A 19703-nucleotide genomic window follows, 5' to 3' on the forward strand; every position below is an offset into this window, starting at 1 on the left:
GTGAAACGTGTAATGTAAAGTTTTTATTATGATGTGTGTTTTTTTTTTTTTTTTTTGTGTGTACTCGGTTTCGACCAGAATAAGTGTTCTGATCATTACAACCATAAGAGATTTTTCATAAAGGATCATTTTACAAATCATATCAATAGATATATCATATTGATATATGATAGATCATATTAATAGTTTTATAATAATAATTGCGAAAAAATGCCGAAAAGAAATAAAAAATATGGCAAAATTAACGGTATACTGAATTTCGACAAAGCTATTATTTTTATATATTATATGGAATTTCATCTTTACAAGTATAAAATGATTCATTCGACTTATTTTTACTCAGAATAGTTATTTCTAGAACAATGGTACATTATTTTCAATTTTAAATGACCAATAAAATAGTATCAACCTATTCCTGTATTTCACCCGACCATGATGTTCTACTCTATCTAGAGATCTTCTCTTTTTTTTTTAATTAGCTATTAACAATAAGCCATAATTCCAAGGCAGTAAGAATTATCACATACATAAGTTTAAATATACATAATAATATTCGCAGATAGTATAGTGATATAAGAATAAAATCTCTAGAATTATATAACATAATAAAAAGCCAATACATTTAATTTACATAGTTAACGTGAAAAAAGTGTTGAATGTAATTATAATAAAATTAAGCAGTAAAACCGGACAAGATAAATATTATGGGATATAAAGTTTATGTAACATATCGGTTAGTAGGGAAATTAATGGTCTGATTAAAGAGTGTATCAGCCTGTTTTTATTACTGAATAAATTCGACGTTTTTATTATTATTATTACTATTATTTTTTGTTCAAAATATTTTATTTTAAACGTTACTAAAACTAAAACTATAAATATATTTTATGTTATTACATGAAAAAGTTAACACGAATAAATTATGAAAGAAATGGTTCACTAACGGGACCTCATAGTTAAATTTAATTTTCACTACATTAGCTTGATACAGTTTTCTTTATTAATCGATATTATATTTTCATTTTCATAGTAGGTCAGTAGTAGATCATTTGCGTTTTATCCGATTCTATGTTTTGAACAATGTACATGGTTCAGAATCTCACGAACTACGAGAGCGGTCTATCATATATACTGACCAAACCGTGCTAATCGGTCGTTGATTTTTTTTTTTTTTGTTGTCATTCTTAACATTATAATAATTATTACATATAAAGTTGATTATTAATAGCCATCGTGTACGGTGATTCTGATCGTTCCACGTATTTATACCAACAAAAATAACGCACATAAACAACATGTCCCTCAAAAATGGGATGAGTCATCTAGATCTAAACATTTTTCTCTTCCGACGGAAGGGAAAAAAAAGAGGCTAAGTAGTACTACGGAATCACCTTTGGATAAAAAAAAAAGCACTACTACCGCTTATGAATCTTAATAGTGAAGACATGGATCTAGTTTCACACAGCGAGGAGGATGATCAACTACCATCTGAGTGTAGTAAACCCCAAATATAAGTAATGTAGTAAGTACGTAATTCCAATATTCTAAAATAAATTGTTCGTCAGAATATGACGTACAGGAAACAAAGGTTAAAAAAATGGAAAATGTTGCATAAACATGTTTATGCAACTTCGTTCTTAATATGATAAACATGGTTTTAAGCAATTTCCATTCTTGATAAGATGAACTGCATAATGAGCATATTGTTAATGTCAATCAAACAATGACACCATAAGGCAGGAACGGGCATAAATATAGGTAGAGCACCTAGTACTAATAAAAAGGTTAGGAAAAAAATTAGGAACTAATTACTTGCGTATACACCATCACATACTCATTTCACCTATACCTACCCGGGACCTTTAGGGAAACGTTATTCTGGAACGTAAAGTAAAGAATTAGGACATAGTTTTTATCTAAGTCTTGTTATTATTTTTTTGTATTTTACAAGTTTAAATTTTGTTTTACATGTTGATAAAAATACTTTATTTTTATTTAACATCTTATACCAGTGTTCAATTAATTTAATTACCTACTTTCTCAACAACATCTCAAACTCGCAATGAATGTGCTCCATCGTTTATATAATTATTTGTGAATACGCAGTGTCCTGCACAACAATTACTACATGAGGTTAGTCTTAAAATAACTCCATATACGTTTAACTGACTTTGTAACATTCCTTATTTCTCCATCAAAAAAAAAACTATCAAAAAATAAATCAGCTCTAAAATTAAATCTGTCTTAGATTGAGGATTATAGATCAATCACAAAAAACTACGAGGATTCTGAAATAGAGTTTCATACTAATCAGCTTCCATCTAACAAACAACTATCAGTCATTATTAGAAATCTTCCGGTCTCAATCTCCGAAGAAAACATTTTAAAGCCCTAAAAAAACTACAATACGAAGTCACCACAGTCATGCGCTTACAAAATATGGCCAAAAACCCAATTTCAATTATTGCCGTTTTATCATTAAAATCGTCCACGAAAATATTCTCCTTGAACAAACTATACTGAGTTATTCTAGTCGAAGCTAGGAAACCCTTCAAAAGTATACCTTAATGCATCAAACTCCTAAGCTTCTCTCACACAAATTTTTTTTTTTCATACTATTTTATACTTTTAGAGTATAATTATTAAAATAATTTTGTGGTTTTACAAATACTCAATACAAAATCGTACTTGAAAATGTAAAAACACGATAACTATCAAATACATGTTATATAGTTACCGCACCGAAAAGTTCAACAGATTTTTTCATTCGATAACAACAGACAACCCGATATTTTAGACATCCTGCTAATTAAATCGATAAACTTTAGTTTGACACAAACACCACTATATGAGCTAGACACGGACCACATCCCGGTGCAAATCATGATCGACCATCGACCTTATCATTATTCTCCAATTAAGTATCTTACAACGAATAAGCCAAATTGGAATACCTTGGCTAACAGTTAAGTACAGAATACGAAATTACATAGAAAAATAAAACAATAGAAGATGCTGAACCAGCAAACGAACAACTCACAAAAATAATTACCGAAGCCACCATAAACTGCTTAACCACTCCATCCACTTTACCGAATAAATTCCAAATATTTTACACTAAAAATGTAATAGCTAATTCATCAAAAACACGAACTAAGACGCATATGGCAGAAAAGTCGACCCACAATAGATCGTACCAAACTAAATCAAGCGACTAATAATGTCAGAGAAATACTACACAGTTACACAGTTATCGTGTATCATCATACAAAAAATACCTATCTAAAATACACCCAGGCGACTCAACTATGTGAAAAGCTACAATAGCCATTCCAAAACAGAGCACTAATATTATTTTCTCTCTCCATACAACAGCAGGTATAGCAATTTCAGGCACAGACAAATGTATGCAGATAATCTATTATCGAATATTCTATATGAAACATTTTAACCTAACAAAATTGTAAATACAGACACTGAACAAATAGCCAGACCTAGTTTAAATTTGCTAGACTATTCTGTACAACAGCCTTTGACTGGTAACATATATATATATATATATATATATAATATAATCGGCAGTCGCAGCGAGTTGTCGAAGCGAACGCATTATGCTGTGCCGTGCGCCCGGCGCCGAGGCACATTTCTTATTAGTCGCCGTCGCGTCTGCTTGTCGTCACGTTACCACGGTCGAGGTACCCACTAGCAACTCACGATAAAAACCGTTCACGTTTCCCCCGCTCTTCCCCTCAAAGGTTCGCGTCGGGGAACTTTTTTTGTTCAACCTGACACGACGTTTTGTCTCGCCTGCGAATCGGTCTAAGATTGAAAAACAGCGTTGTTGATCGCGCGGTAATAACAATTATGTGCGAAACTTGACATTTCTATTAGAACAGACCAAATTACAAATACATATAAGTAATATATATATATATATTTAGATACGATTTGTACAATTGGTATTACTCATGCATTATGTACATACGTCTATTTAAAAATGAGAACATTGTGGGCATGCGGAAATTAAGTTTTGAATTTTAATTTTAAATTCCACTAACTACTAAGTCAGTATGATATCCAACCAATATTAAATCAGTCCGTAGCCTGAATCGCTTCTCCTGTAGTTTTACCTATAGTAATAACATCACGAACGCGTGCGGTATAATCAGTATTATAATAGAAGAACCCGGTGTTATTATATTAATACAACACGCGATGGCACCGTGACCGGTACTGTTATAGATTTTCGATGGTTGGGCAAGTGCTGTACTGTAAACACATGTTTAAGAAAATAATTTAAACTGTGTAAAATGTACCCTGTAACGTATTTAGCGCGGAAAGGAAGGACTAGAATCAGCGATCGCGAAATTATTTTACACTGCCAATATTGTGTTAATTTAAATTAGCATAAATTTATTTTTCACCAATAATAATAATTGTATTTTACTATTTCATTATATTCTGTTACAATTAAAAAATAATACATGCATTATCTAGATTAGTATGAATTCAATAAAAAGGAGACCTTATTAACACTCACGTGCCAAATTTCTGATTACGTATTTCTGAGTGTACAATATTACAACATGCTCAGCTCACTTCTACTTGATACAAGTTTGTGCATTTTATTTTATGCCAGTATAAGAGTGAAATATGATACGTTTTATCCCAGATATCTCGTCAAGTTAACGATTAAGGAGTCGTCATAAATATATATGTTAATATAATTTTATAATACTGTCCGAACGGTTTCGGTGAAATCATATTTTCCCCACGCATATTATTTGTAAAAGAGTTACAAAAATGTACACACACACATTTGTATATATATATATATAGGTTTGATAAGATATATTTTATAAAAATACAATATTCTTGCACGTCAAAGGATTTTACACACATATTTCATCATTCTGATCGAATCAACTTTTCCCCTACCGAGTACACATAATTTTTACATTAGGGATGAATAATTTTAAGTTGCTAGAGGCCAGAGTTAAACCTTTATAAAATCTGGCGGGTTGGAAAGGAAAAACATTAACTATGATCGAACTACACAACGTATACAACACAATATGAATACGAATACACACTAGGTACGTATTACTCAATATATATGAACATAATAGATACGTAGCAATCAAAGTATAGGTGAAGCCGTAAGCATTTATATAATATATAATATAAACGGTTTTTCGTCACTTGTTTGCTGATATTACGGCAGAACGTCCCGATATTGTGTTTCGGGAATGTACACAAAGATCTAAACGAAAACAATAATATACGTATATAACACGATAACATACGTATCGCAGCTTAGAAATATATAGTTTTTCGCACCGTCTTAATTGAATTCATCGTATTTTCAATAAATATATAATATAAAACATTACACGATATAAATTGTACTCCGATTCGATCGTTTATACTATATCTTACCAAATAAAAATGACACATATGTTGACTTGCCTAAGCAAATCAAAAACAAACAAACACAATAGGTAACATACTAATTTTCAATTTATAATTCGTATATATTAGTTAACAATAAAAATATGATTTCCTCACGATTTCCGTACGCTTCATCCTTGATTTTCTGTACGAGTCGACTCTTTGATTATTTGACTACTATAAGATGCTCTAGGCATTCCTCTTTCAAGTTTCCCTTCCGACATAGTACCCATCTCGTATGACGCTAAATGGAATTTCTTGTTATGTCTCAGCATATAAGGCCGAACATATGCCATCGCCTTCATCTTATTTACTGTTTTACAAAATTCCTTTTTCTTTCACCACGTCTAACACTTCTTCATGGGTTTTCATTTCTGTTAATTTAATTTTCTTCGTAATTCTCCAGCACCACACCTTTATAGAGTCACTCTTTTTGGCTGCATCCGAATTGGTTCCCATACCTAAAAATTGACATCCGAATTGGTTCCCGACATTCCAGGCAATAAACATCCGAATTGGTTCCCAATAAATACTTTCGAAAAGGGCGAAATCCAATCTAATTATATTTGTCATTTAATATTATTATTTTACTAGCATTTTGAAATTTCCCATCTTTATAAGTACCAAGGTGGATTGATAAGTACGAATTTCGGAATGGACAAGATGAAATAAATTATTATTTAGATAAAAACCGTGATAAAACGGGCGTTATATTATCGATATTGACAGATATCTATTCGTACTTATAAGTCAGTACGGCATTCAGTAATCCGCCGTAATAACCGCAAAGTTTTTGTATTAGTGATTGTATTTGTATTTTAATATTTTCGAATATGGAATTTATGTACAGTGAAAAAAATAAAAAACTTATTGTATTGTTTGTTATAAATTTTTACCTCAATAATACAAAAAATGATAAGAATAATACTTAAAAATAAATTGACGAATTAATATTATGTTTATTATATTATTATAAGAATATCATTATACAAATTAAAGTGAAAAAAAATCAATGTTATATATATATATAGTCCTAAGTCTGTATAAAATGGGAAGGAAAAAAGAAAATATTTTGACCCGGGAACCAATTCGGACGTTTCGGAACCAATTCGGGCACTCTGCTCTTTTTGTAGATTTCATTTAATATATTTATATATATATATAAATGATTAATAATTATATTTTATTAGTATTATTGTTTTTATGAAAAAATTAAGTATTTCAAAAATATAATGCTACATATATACGAGTATTTCAGGTTCGAAATGTTTTACAAAATTTTGATTTTGATTTCAATATAATATAACATAAGCCCGTGAAAATAAATTAAATAAATTTCCCCCCTAGATTACCTTTTTTAAAGTTTGTCGCTTAGGGCTAACCTAACGGTCCCATGTCAATTCTCGGGTAAAATCATAACTCCAGGCGTGACACGTACACACATCTGCCGATTCACCGCACTTTTGCAATTTGATCTTATTTTGTTATACACACGTTGGTCGGGTAACTCCAAAACTTTCGCGTGCGGCTAAGGAAAAACCGTGACTGTCTAAATCGCTGTTTAATTTTCCCGATTTAACAATGATCCGTGTACATACATTCGTAAAGATTTACAAAAACCGAATACTCATCACAGTAGCGTCAGTATACAACGATATACGATTTATTACAATCGACGGAATGTATTTTGTAGATGCGGTGACTTACGTCGAAACTTGGAAAGTCTATAAATTATTTATGTCCAGGGGTCATTTATTCGACTTACATGCGCAAATATATATTATTTCAGCTCAAGTTTTCTGAAGATGTTTCAACAAAATAAATGGGTTATAAACGTACATCGGCTTATGTGTGAAACGCACACACATAGAATATCCTAACTGCAATTTTACAGTAAACGTAATACCTTGTTAATACTTGTTTTATGTACCGGCGGCGGGCTTATCGCTATCTTTGTAAATATATTTTAATATTTTTTCCCTCCAAATCAACATATAAAAACAAATAAATATTTAACTTCATCTTATATTTTTTCAAAATGCTCGTATAATATTTCATATATAAACATAACGTTTAAGTCCGAAATCGATTAATCATTACACTTGTACGCATGAACAATATATACAGCAGTAATCGCGCATTGTTGCAACAGTAATATTTAACACTGTGTACTACAGTGATAATATGGTAATGTTCGTTCGGTTCGGTGTTATAAAGTTATAAATAATTGTTTCCGACACATAGGACAAAAAAAAGTCACAGGGTGTGGCAAATGAGGAAAATTTACTCAACCTCCACATCGAGTTTGTCTGTGAGAAGTAAATGTTTTTGCACGATTGATATTCGCGTAATTATATACGTCGAAGTTAATTGTTATATTCATGTACACAGAGCTACGTAATTCATTGCACATTTTAACGCGTTACAAGTGTAAATAGGTACTACGTACGATTTACATATTATTAATTTAACACATAGATGTATAAGTCTATCGAATACTGACATTTTCAAAAAATCGTATTGTCGTTACCATATCGCATAATATATACAAACAACGTAATATTTTTTTTCTCCGACCTTTATAGTACGTCTATCGAGTTCCGCTAAACATGTTATAATAATATTTTTTTCGTGGTAGCGCACGGGTGCGTATATAGGTGTGTAGATATTATGCGTTTGAGATGTCTTCTGAGAGACACGCATCTCTACTAGGGAGTATATACTGGGTCAATTATAATATGTATTCATTTTTACACGATGAAGCGAAAAGTAAGGTATTATGCAACTGTCGTACACACAACTCTTGAAATAACATTTAAAAATAAAAAGCAGGAAAAATAAAATATTTACATCAAATTTAAAGAGTGGAAGTGCAAGTATATAACATATTATACATTTTATATACATAAAATGTATTGCAAATGTTTTCGTTCGCGGTAAAAGATAATACTTAATAAAATAACTTTGCAAAAATACATTGTATTTTAATACAAATATTCAAAAGTACACTACATTTAAAAAGTAAAAACTCACATATTTCGCGAATTATTTTCATATTATTTAGCTCTTCTTAGTCACTTTTCTTAGTCGCAAGCACTGCAATATTGCTTTTATCTGTTTAACGCCCAACTCAGTTTTTACATCAATATCATATTCTATATTATGTAAGCGAATATTTTTAAATCTCAAAGTAACTCTTCGAATATAAAATTCGGCTAAAGAAAAATCTTTAACCAATGTTAGATAAAACATTTTATATTATTTTTTCCAATGTGTTAATAATAATGTGTGTATTATATTAATTAAAACTAAGTGTAATTATTATGTAGACGATTTTAATTAAACTAAACACAACACACATTAAAACTAGTAGAAGAAAAAAATATATCATATATTTTCATCATATAACTTCATCATATAATTTTTATCATATAACTATCAGATTTCTATTTGAATTATAGTTACGAATAGTTGAATCAATTTTGAATGTGTCAAAAATCTACCTGTTTTAATATAATTCAGTAACTTCGACTTAAGAAGTACTTTAAATGCTCACTTATGTTATACGAATATATGGTAATTCAAATTTACCAATTATGTTACTTGCAAGTCATCGCTTATATTTATTAACCTTTCAAATTAATCGAATTTTATTTATCCTTCACTTTAGAGGACGGGCGGTTTAATCGTTTATCGATATTTAAAAAATAATAAATTAAAAATAGACCAACAGATTTTTTGAGAAAATTTATTCTTAAAATAATAAAAAAAAGTAATGACTATGAAAATACAATTGTGATTCTAAATACTTATTTCATTCCAACTAAACAGAATAAAACTATTTAAATTTGTTTTAATACAAAGATCAAACATTACAGTTTACAGCTTCACATAAAAGAATATGATAACAAAAAGATTTTTAACAAAACTAAGAAAAAAATTAATTTTTTTTTCCTTTTATATTAGCTATGTATTAAGATATTATTTAAATATAATACAATTTATTTTGTTATTATTATTTCAACATAGAACAATATTTTTTAAAATATGTTATAATTATTACTATAACAATTTTATGATTTTGTGATGCATAAGATTATCTACATAAATTTGTATTTATACAATGCAGTAAAATTTTTGGAATTTGCCTTAAAAGATAAAATCTAAAGTGAAGTATATTATAATAAATTTAAGGATTTGTGATTAAAAAACAAATCAAAAACATTTACATTTTTACATAAATTTGGCTTGATAGCAAAATACTCACTGGTACATACAATTTTATTTCGTAATTATAATAATTTTGTACTATTTTGATAAAATTAAGGTTTCATAACTAGAAAAGTGTAATATTTCACACTAAAATGCATGTTTAATATTTTTTTCCGTGTTGACAAAAAAAGTTGAAACCGATTTAAACATATTTTAATCAGAAGTGGAACCGAAAACTTAATTTTGTATTTTCAAATACCGAAAACCAAACTAGAAACAAGGTATGTACTCATATTTTGAAGAACCAGAACCGAAACCGAAATCCTTTAAATCGTAAAGGTTCTAGACTAGGATTAGAAAAAAAAAGTATTTTTTTAAGTATATATGAAATAAAATAATAATAAATGTATTTCATTTATGATCACACAATAAACAATGTATTTACATACTAATATTGTTTACTGATACAAGGAAGACATACAGTAAATCACAACTAAAAAATCACTCATTTAATTATATTTTACTACCTACTGTTTTGAAAAATTAAATACTTAATGTTTAAATGAAATAATAAATATAAGTAGTTTACAATCATCCGAGTGAAAAAAAATGCTAAGCACTAATCACAAAAAAAAAGTTAATTTTTTTGCGTTGTAACATTAAGTGTTTTAATAATAGTAGTCTTTAATCATGAAGGGAACACATTTTTTACTAAAAACCAGACTATACTGGATAATGATTATTCTTGCTATTGTTTTAATAATAATATTGTAAAAATATCTGTAAAAACTATTTACAAAAAAACTTAGACACAGAATTATAATGAAACGTAGAGTATTTATTAATTTTCAAAGCCAGTTAATATTAACGGCACTAAGTATATTCTGTATAATATTTTCTAAATATTGTATTTATAATTAAAAAAAAAAAAAAAATAGTGAGCAAATTGCAATAGAATATTAAAATATTACAATATTATAAAATTTAATATCTAAAAACAAAGTTGAAGAAAGAACTATTTTGATTATAATTCCTTTATAATACATAATACATATATAATTACAGAAAAACCATGAAGTTACTATGATAGTATAGAATTGAAATTCTACAAAAAAATTTGAAAAAAATGTTAGATCTATATGAAATACTGTGTACATACTCACCCACACACACACACACACACGTACGCACGCACGCACGCACACACACGCACGCACACACACACACACGCACGCACGCACACATATATATTAATAAAAACTGTATTTAAAATAATAAGTTAAAATAATTTTAATATAAAGATAATTAGATGTTAATAAATTGTTTTTTAAATACTTTTAAAATTTAATATTTTTAATTAGTATTTAGTTTTCTTTTAATATTTAAACTATATAATAAGTCTGAGTGTAACTATATAAATTCCAATAAATCTTATATTTTCATTAAATATTGTATTTTTACACGTAGGTATTAAAATACTTAAAGGATATATACATCATAAGAGCATAAAAGCACTTATCAAAGACAATAATAAAACCAAAAATGTCATCATCATAAATTCAAGTAAGAAAATAACAACATTGTTCATCATATAATATTAATAATTATTAATAATTACAATTTTAATACAACCTCTAATGATAATTATTTATCTGCAGAATAATCCTGGGATCTTAACATTAGAAATAAGAAACGATATTCTAGAGAATACATGTTAATTATAATTTTATGTGCATAATTTATAAATATATAGTACAATGATAAGTAGTGAACGTGAAATGTAAATGCTGCAATTATTGTTCTCATGGCTAAAACTGTTATAGGACATTAAATTTATTTCATTGCTTGAATTTAATCTGTACTATAATTTGAAAACTAAAAATATTACTTCTCTTCAGCTCACACGAAAAAGTCGTTGGAATATAGCCAATCATCTATAGTCAGCATTTATCTTCAAGGACTACTATAAGGTACATACATTTTAACACGTAAAATAAATGTAATATAATTTTTTCCGACTTCAAAGATTATATCTCAATAATAGATAATTAATATGTTTTCTCAAGTTACAATCATCATCTCCATCAAATTGCATTTACCAATTTTAAAATATTTATATTAAATTTATTTTAACTGTAAGTCACAGATTATCACACAGATAAATGTTACCGATTGGGCGAACACGGTTTCTATGTGTATAAAGTGTTACCGCTCACCAAGGTATACCGATGGTGATACTTTCAAAGATGGTAAATTATGAATTTAATCATTAATCAAAATATGACTCACAGAAATAAGGCTTACAAATATTCATAATTTAATAAAATTGTTGTGTTCTCATAAGCATTTAAAAAAAAAAATACATTTTATTTTTTTTATTGTCAAAACATTGGAAAATGTAATTTATTAAATCTTTGTTCTTCTGAAAATGTTAACTTTTTAAATTTAATTTTTATTAACCTAAAGATTTAATTTTTATACGGAAATATAATATTAAACATAACGTATTTTGATATTATCTATTACTGTTTTGTTTTATAAAATAAATATACACAACTTCTTTGGGGGATACCATGTATGGAAGAATATACCCATCACAATCTGGATCTATATATCCCATTTACTCAAATTCATTTATTTTACTGTTAAATTATTGTGAGACTTAAATTGAGCGATTGATTGACCAAGAAAATGACGGAGCCACTGCATTTGTTTATTAAAATATTTCTATAAAGAAATTGACTGAGCATTTTATCTTATGAATAAACATTTCGATTGGAACAACAATGGAGTATAAACAAGTTATCCTTATTATAATTAATACATAAATACATTTATTTTTACTTTATAAAATGATTAATATGTACAATTAAACGTAATACATTTTTTAAATATGCTTTTGTATTTTTTTACCATTAGGTTTCTACGGAAATCGTATATATAGAAAAATATAAATACATATATAAATCGTATAATATAAGAATCCATAATAACAATTAATGTCTGACCTGCTATGGCGGGAATCAATCGGAAATATAATGTTGATTAAAAAGTTTTGCATTAATTAATATGCGTTGAACTAAAAATTTAATTTTTTTCCATATAATTGTCAGGGTGCAAAAAGTAAAAAATGAACAGTTGAATAACTATCATACACATAATTCCCAATTTTACGGTAACTAAATTTATATTGTTATCACAGCGCAATCTTTTAAATTATACAGTATAATTTATCTGTATGACATATTATAGGTATATTTTATGTTTACTAATAATCATGAAACTAACATTCGCGTACCTCTATTAAGTTTAATTCTACTACTTCTCATATTAAAAAAATATACACATTGACAACAGACATGAACAATTCAGTGTAGTTTCGTTTTTTACACTAAATCAACTAAATTCGACTATCATCTTTCGTTAAACATTCAATCACATAAGTGGGTAGTGTACAACTGTATTTTATTTGCGAACATATTTTGATGACCCTTGCAGGCATAATTCAAAAGATTTAAACTTGTATACTGAATATAGTAATAGTGTACATCTCTATCTAAAAAGTAAATGTATCTCCAAGATGTATTAATTTTTACCTACAATATTCCCACGTGATGCATTTTAAAACAAATGCAATACTAATTAAACGAAAAACATCCAGTAAAAAAGATATAATACATATTTTGTGTGATAACTTTTTTTTATAATTTTTGTGTTCATTTTAATAGTTTTTAGATAATAATTTTTATAGAAAATCAATACTTGCAAATGTTCCGCATAATCTCAACACTTACTTATATTACATGATTCGTGTGGAGTAAAAAATTTGAATTTTTATGTGAAACTTCTAAATTATTATCATTTCTGATACTATCTCTGATCAATCGGAGTAAACTATAAGAACATGATATCAATAATCAAAATAATAATAACGAATTAATGTCAAAACCAGAACTAGTTTTCGTGATGACAATATGATATAGAAACTTGAGAGGCAATAAATTCAAGTTTTCAAATAAATACTCTAAACAATAAATTATAAGTTTATACGTATATGTGTAAAATATTAGTAAAATTGTATTCAAGGACGAGTAAGAAGAGGGTTTTTCACTTACAAACATTTTCTCAATTAACTATGTAAAACTTCTCTTGGTAAGTCTAAAACTTTATCACATACAATCATATTTCTACATCTCACCACTATATACATATAATCATATGATAATTATATACGTCTATTACGTCTTAAAATCAGTCATTAATTTAGAATTTTTCAATATCAAAAATAAAACCCGATTGAGATATTTGTAATCAAGATAATGGTAAAATCGATATGTATAAATAATAAATGAAGAAGCAATTAAATCTAAACATTACAACGTATATTACATGTGACACAGTGTATAACATCAAACGTAATATTAATTTCGTTTTTTAATTGAAATTACATTATTATTGGTGTTGGAGCTAATCCTGTATTTTCATAATGTGATTCCAACACTTTTTCTTTAAAAAAATCATACAAAAAAGCAAAACATGTTCGTCAAAAAAATATTCATGATATGAATTACATTAGGTACTGTTATAAAAAAAATATAACACAATAATTGGTAACGAAATTCCATAAACTGATTCAAATGCAGTGTAATGATCATTAATTACACAATGGCATATATGCTATAGTTAATTTTCAAATTAAAAATCTAAAAAAAAAAATTTGAAATAAGTATCTGAATAATCGATTTGACTGTTTATAGTAAAAATGGGAAACTGGGCAACCGGCAGCAATTAACTGGCAAAAATTCTATAAATTGGCACTCTAATTACTTTGAATACCTAACCCTGGTTTTAAATATACAATTTAAAAGACTACATAAGTAGACAATTGTTTTCTCTAAAATATTATCGATTACGATTTTCTTAAATATGTAAAATGTTATGTTTAATCGAATTCGTTTTGAGACTATAATATGAAATATATTTTCTGCACCACTCTCTAAAGAAAAAAATAAGGAAATAAGGTGAGTCCACAAAGGTCCGATATTCCGAGTAAATAAAAGAAAATTCTATTTTCATGATCAAAGTGAATTACAGATTTCTCATTTTCTAGAATCCTTGCGTATTTTATCATCGCTGAATTATTCATACAATTTAGTATGTATCTGAAAACAAAATCCTTATTTTCAACGTTTTTAGTCCGATAATTATTAAAATATATCAGTATTATAGGAATTGTATTTGTATAAAAAATGGCTAAAACTAACTGAAGTGATGATAGTTAAAGTCAGTTATATTATTTTTCTTATGAACATATTAATTATTTCACTATTTAACAATAACCAATAAAATTATTAAAATAAGTAGGTAAGTACTATATTATACTCAATTTATCACTGGTAAGTAATATAAAAGCATTACTAAAGTAACTAATTATTTATCGTAGAATAATAATACACAACAAACTATAATCGAGTTAAAACGCACCAGTATTCAATTTACTCGAATTTCAAATATTATTTGATATAAGTAAAATACAATTTTAATGTAAATATACATTAAAAACTCAATTTTTCAACTTAAATTATTTCGGTGAACATTTTTTTTTTCGTGATTTATTCCCTAGTAATTTTATCAGTTAATTATACACATTATTTTAAGTTAGCGCTAATTTTGATATTATACTTACACTATGGTTAGCTTTTTTTTTTTTGTTAATATTTTTCATAGACGTAAACATATTGACACTAGAGGTTCATGGTTTATATTCTATAATATAAATATTTGTCTCGTATTTCCTATTAACTTATGCAATTACAGATAAATGCATAATTACATGATTACTTTACCGTCAGTATTATATAAAATTATGATACACAATAATATAATATTCCATAGCTGCAATTACTTGAATCCGACAAAGTTGTAAAGAAAAAACAATTTTAAATTATTTTCCACCAAAAGATTTTACGAAATCTCTGACGTTTATATTACACAATACTAAAATTGTTCGTACTCATGACTTGTATGCGTACTTTTAATTCAGTAACAAGCGATTTCCTGTTAAATAAAATAGTTATAACTTAAAATAGTACCTAACGTATATTATAGCCAATTAAAAAACTACCATAATGTTTTATGTTTTTTTTTTAAATTTTACTTATTTTTAAAGTCTGAGTCATTAGCGCTTTACACCTTTTTTAATTAGCTCCTCATGAAAATTAGGCAAAATAATACATTATGTTGGAACAAGATATAACATTTTTATATTAAACTTTTAGCTAAAAGCATTATACTCAAGATTCTAATTTCACCAATATATTAGTACTATCGCAATCATAATGTACTAGTATATTAGGTTAATATTTAAAATTATTTCTTAAAATAAAATAAATAAATAAACATGGTCTACGTGTCATCTAAACTTTATCAGTGTACCTTTTTGTTCTATGATACGAAATATTGAAAAACTTTTATACACCATGGTAAATTCGTGAAGTATAATTTATTATGTCATGATGAGTTCAATTGAATTGATAAAACTTATTATTATTTCGATAAGCGGCGGTACATGTATCCGTTTTTTTTTTTTTTTTTTATTTCTATTTTATCATTTTGTACATAATCCAATTTCTTTGACACAAATTTATAAAACGTATATTTATAATTCTATTAAGAAATATCGAAGTGAGGATATAAATGTGTATTATAAAAATACAAGAAGAATAATATTAAATGCATGCAATCATACATAATATTATTTTATGTAAGCACGGGGTACATGCAGCTTTTGTAAAGATCAATATCGTCAACGTTCTACCAAAAAAACTAAATAATTGTTGATCAAATATAGAATACAAAAAAAATTTAAATAATTCAAAATAACTACCTATTATAATAAAATTAATTTTATAATTATGTAAATCAACAAAAATACTACCCAAGCTAGAATAGAAAATAAAAACATAAATCTATAAAATATATTTTTTGTACCTGTTTCTCATTTTTATTTGCTTAAAATGTATATAAACATTTTTTGAATACAAAACTAATTTTCCAAAAGTGTTATACTATACTATCACTGATTAAATAAAATAATTATAAATGTATTCAAATTAATATTATATTCATATAATATATGATAGTATCAAAAATGATCAAATGGAATTCATTTTAAAGTAAAAACTGTAATATTATACATTTTTTCTTCTTATTTTATTAAATATTATGAAGTTAATAAATTGAAAACCTGAAAATGTCATTAGTTTTTTTATTTATAATTGTCATTATATAGTTTAAAAAAAACTAAATTATAATATATTATATATTAGCATATGGCATCGACATAACAATTACAATTATAATGAGCATATAGGATGCACAATATTTGTGCTGATATTTTTAATTTCATGACAAAGTTCTTAAAATTTGTTTTAACATAATTTATTGTTTACACGTTCACGTAAAATATGCCATAACATTTTAATTGTAGATTTCTCATTACACTCATCACTAATTTAAATTAATTCTGATAAAAAAAAATTTCCCTCAGATTCGTTTTTTGTACAATAATTTACCACTGCTTTTACGTTATAATTAAATATTAAACCTGTTTAAAGAAGGTTATAGTATTATTAAGTTTTTAAATTCTACATAGTGTGGTAAAAATACATTAATAGTACAATTTATTTGTTTAACTTATCATTAGATTTTGAATAGTTAAAATCTTACTTGTTTTTAGTTTGTTTTGTAGTGAGAGTATGAAGTGAAGATGATTCTGATTGCATTTTCTATCTGTAAAATTAATAATAATTACACTTAAATAAAAATCCGTAAATTATAAATAATAAAATAATTAATCGTAAAACATTAATTTTACATAAACATTCTTATTACACAACTTTTTTTATAGTAAATATTATATTTTACACCTAAATTTAATCAATACATCAAAATTATCATGAAATGGATATTAATATATTTTGAGCCATGTTCGTTTTAAATGTATTTTTATAATTGATAAAATGTAATCAAATCTACTTGTAACTAAATGATATTCGTAAGACATACATAGAAAACGAAATCAAACAATAGAGATGTATAAATAAATGTAATAATACCTGCAGAATCGGTTTATTTATTAGCTTTGAAAAAAAGTAAGAACTTTATTTTACTTGATCATGGTTGAAAATAAGTGTATTGTTATGTATATGTTCCTAAAATAATATAAATACATTATAACTCTTTAGTATATTGAAACATTGCAAATTGTGATACGCTAACCATATAACTTGTTTAACAAAATCAAACAAAACTGTACGTCAGAGCATTTATTATGAATGTAGAAATCAACGTGATTAATTACTATCAATATTCTTTTTATAATGTTATAAAAAAATTATAAAACCTTTTTCTTTAAATCAAACGTTTCATATTGGAATTTGTATTATGTAAACGTATAGTGTTCCGGACACATCGCTTATTAAAAATTCTATTCCGTATATTTAATGTATAGTTAGTTACATATTATTTTTCTATATTAATCATGTTTAATATATAGTCATAATATAAGTATTTAACTTATTAAAATAAGTATATAGTTTTTTAATTATTATTTTTTTTTACAGTAAAAAACGTGTTTACAATAATTTACCGACTCGAAGAGATGTACCTCTAACTGCCTACGTTAAATCATTGTGACTGCTCATGCAACAAAGATGACACTGTTACACAAGTAAATAAGAAGACGAGGTTTACACGCGTAAAAAGAAATAAAGAAAATATAGGTTAGATGATGAATATTATTATCAAATACATCCAAAAAATCGTGTTCTTCCAGCTCCGTATCCGCTCATATGCATACGAAAACTTATTGAAACAATAAACAACAATAATCCGTACGCAAGTGTAAATATTCTACATATATATATATATATATATAGGTATATTTCACTTTCACTGAAACAAGATGAATGTTTTTGAGCTCAAGTCAGGAAAAGCAATAGGTACTGTAAGCGGAGTATAAGAAGAAAATATAAAATGTCCGAATTTACTTTAGGGTTTGTTGCCACAAGTGCGGCGGCCTCTCCGTATAGTAATACAACAATGATCAACTTATGGGTTCACACGCACGTACCCAGGCACACTATATATATACGAGTATAGACAGGTGCGTGTGTCTACGTGTGTATATTTATACGGTTCATGTATGTATCTTGCCTCCACGTTACTTTAGAATATTATTGAAATTTTTTTTTCAGTCCCAATACAACGGCGAAGACCGAACGTGGTAAATCGAATTTTGTAGCCGTCAAACAAGGTATTCGTCACGTTTTTCACCTGTACACGGTTCGGCATTTCAATAGAAAAAACGTTTTCGCCGTTTACCAAGCACAAAAAGGCGGAAATTTCAATATCAATCTGTAAACAAAAATCGAAATCAATCCATCAGCAATACACATGTTTATGCGTTACTGCGTTGACTGCACATTTCAAAACATCACCACCACTACCACCTCCACCATCATAACACCACGTATATACGAGGAGGTTAGCAAATTCGCACTATATTAAATACGCAATTATTGGAGGAAAAAATATATATGAAGTGTACAACAGCATTTTAAATCGAATACTTTTTTTTTCTTTTATGAAACAAAAGCAAAATTAAAATTTCGAATTGAGTAATAAATTCCATTATGAAGTATCATATTTATGTGTGTGTGTTGAATAACAGTTACTGCTACATGCTTATTTACGTGAATAATAATAATGATTCGAGTACTATCGCGTTACAAAAAGTAATTTATACTAAAAGAAGTTTTAAAAAAATAAATTCACATATAATAGAAAAGTTAAACAATAATCAGGGGGTTTTGCTTTCGTAAACGTGTAGTTTAGTATTTGTACTTGAGACGAATATTTGAACAAAACAATCGTTATTTAAATGTATACAATGCATAAACGTAAAATAATTCCCTTTCACACATGTATTTTCAAAAATATCTCATACGCTTAGAATATTATATTGTTACTATATTTAG

General features: G+C 26.9%; 1 protein-coding gene across 6 annotated transcripts in view; it reads right to left on the reverse strand.

Moving 5' to 3' along the window:
* LOC112691990 (adenylate cyclase type 8) overlaps positions 1-19703 on the reverse strand; it is a 171990-nt gene that overhangs the window by 138634 nt on the left and 13653 nt on the right. For all 6 annotated transcript variants that reach the window (XM_025566483.1, XM_025566482.1, XM_025566486.1 and 3 more), the window contains exon 2: positions 17392-17454. In XM_025566483.1, the coding sequence (XP_025422268.1) occupies positions 17392-17447 (56 nt within the window). In that variant the 5' untranslated portion in view covers positions 17448-17454. The remainder of the gene's footprint in view (positions 1-17391; positions 17455-19703) is intronic.

Source organism: Sipha flava, unplaced genomic scaffold (assembly GCF_003268045.1).
Source record: "Sipha flava isolate LNK unplaced genomic scaffold, YSA_version1 68_pilon_pilon, whole genome shotgun sequence".
In the NCBI taxonomy this organism is placed as follows: Eukaryota; Metazoa; Arthropoda; class Insecta; order Hemiptera; family Aphididae; genus Sipha; species Sipha flava.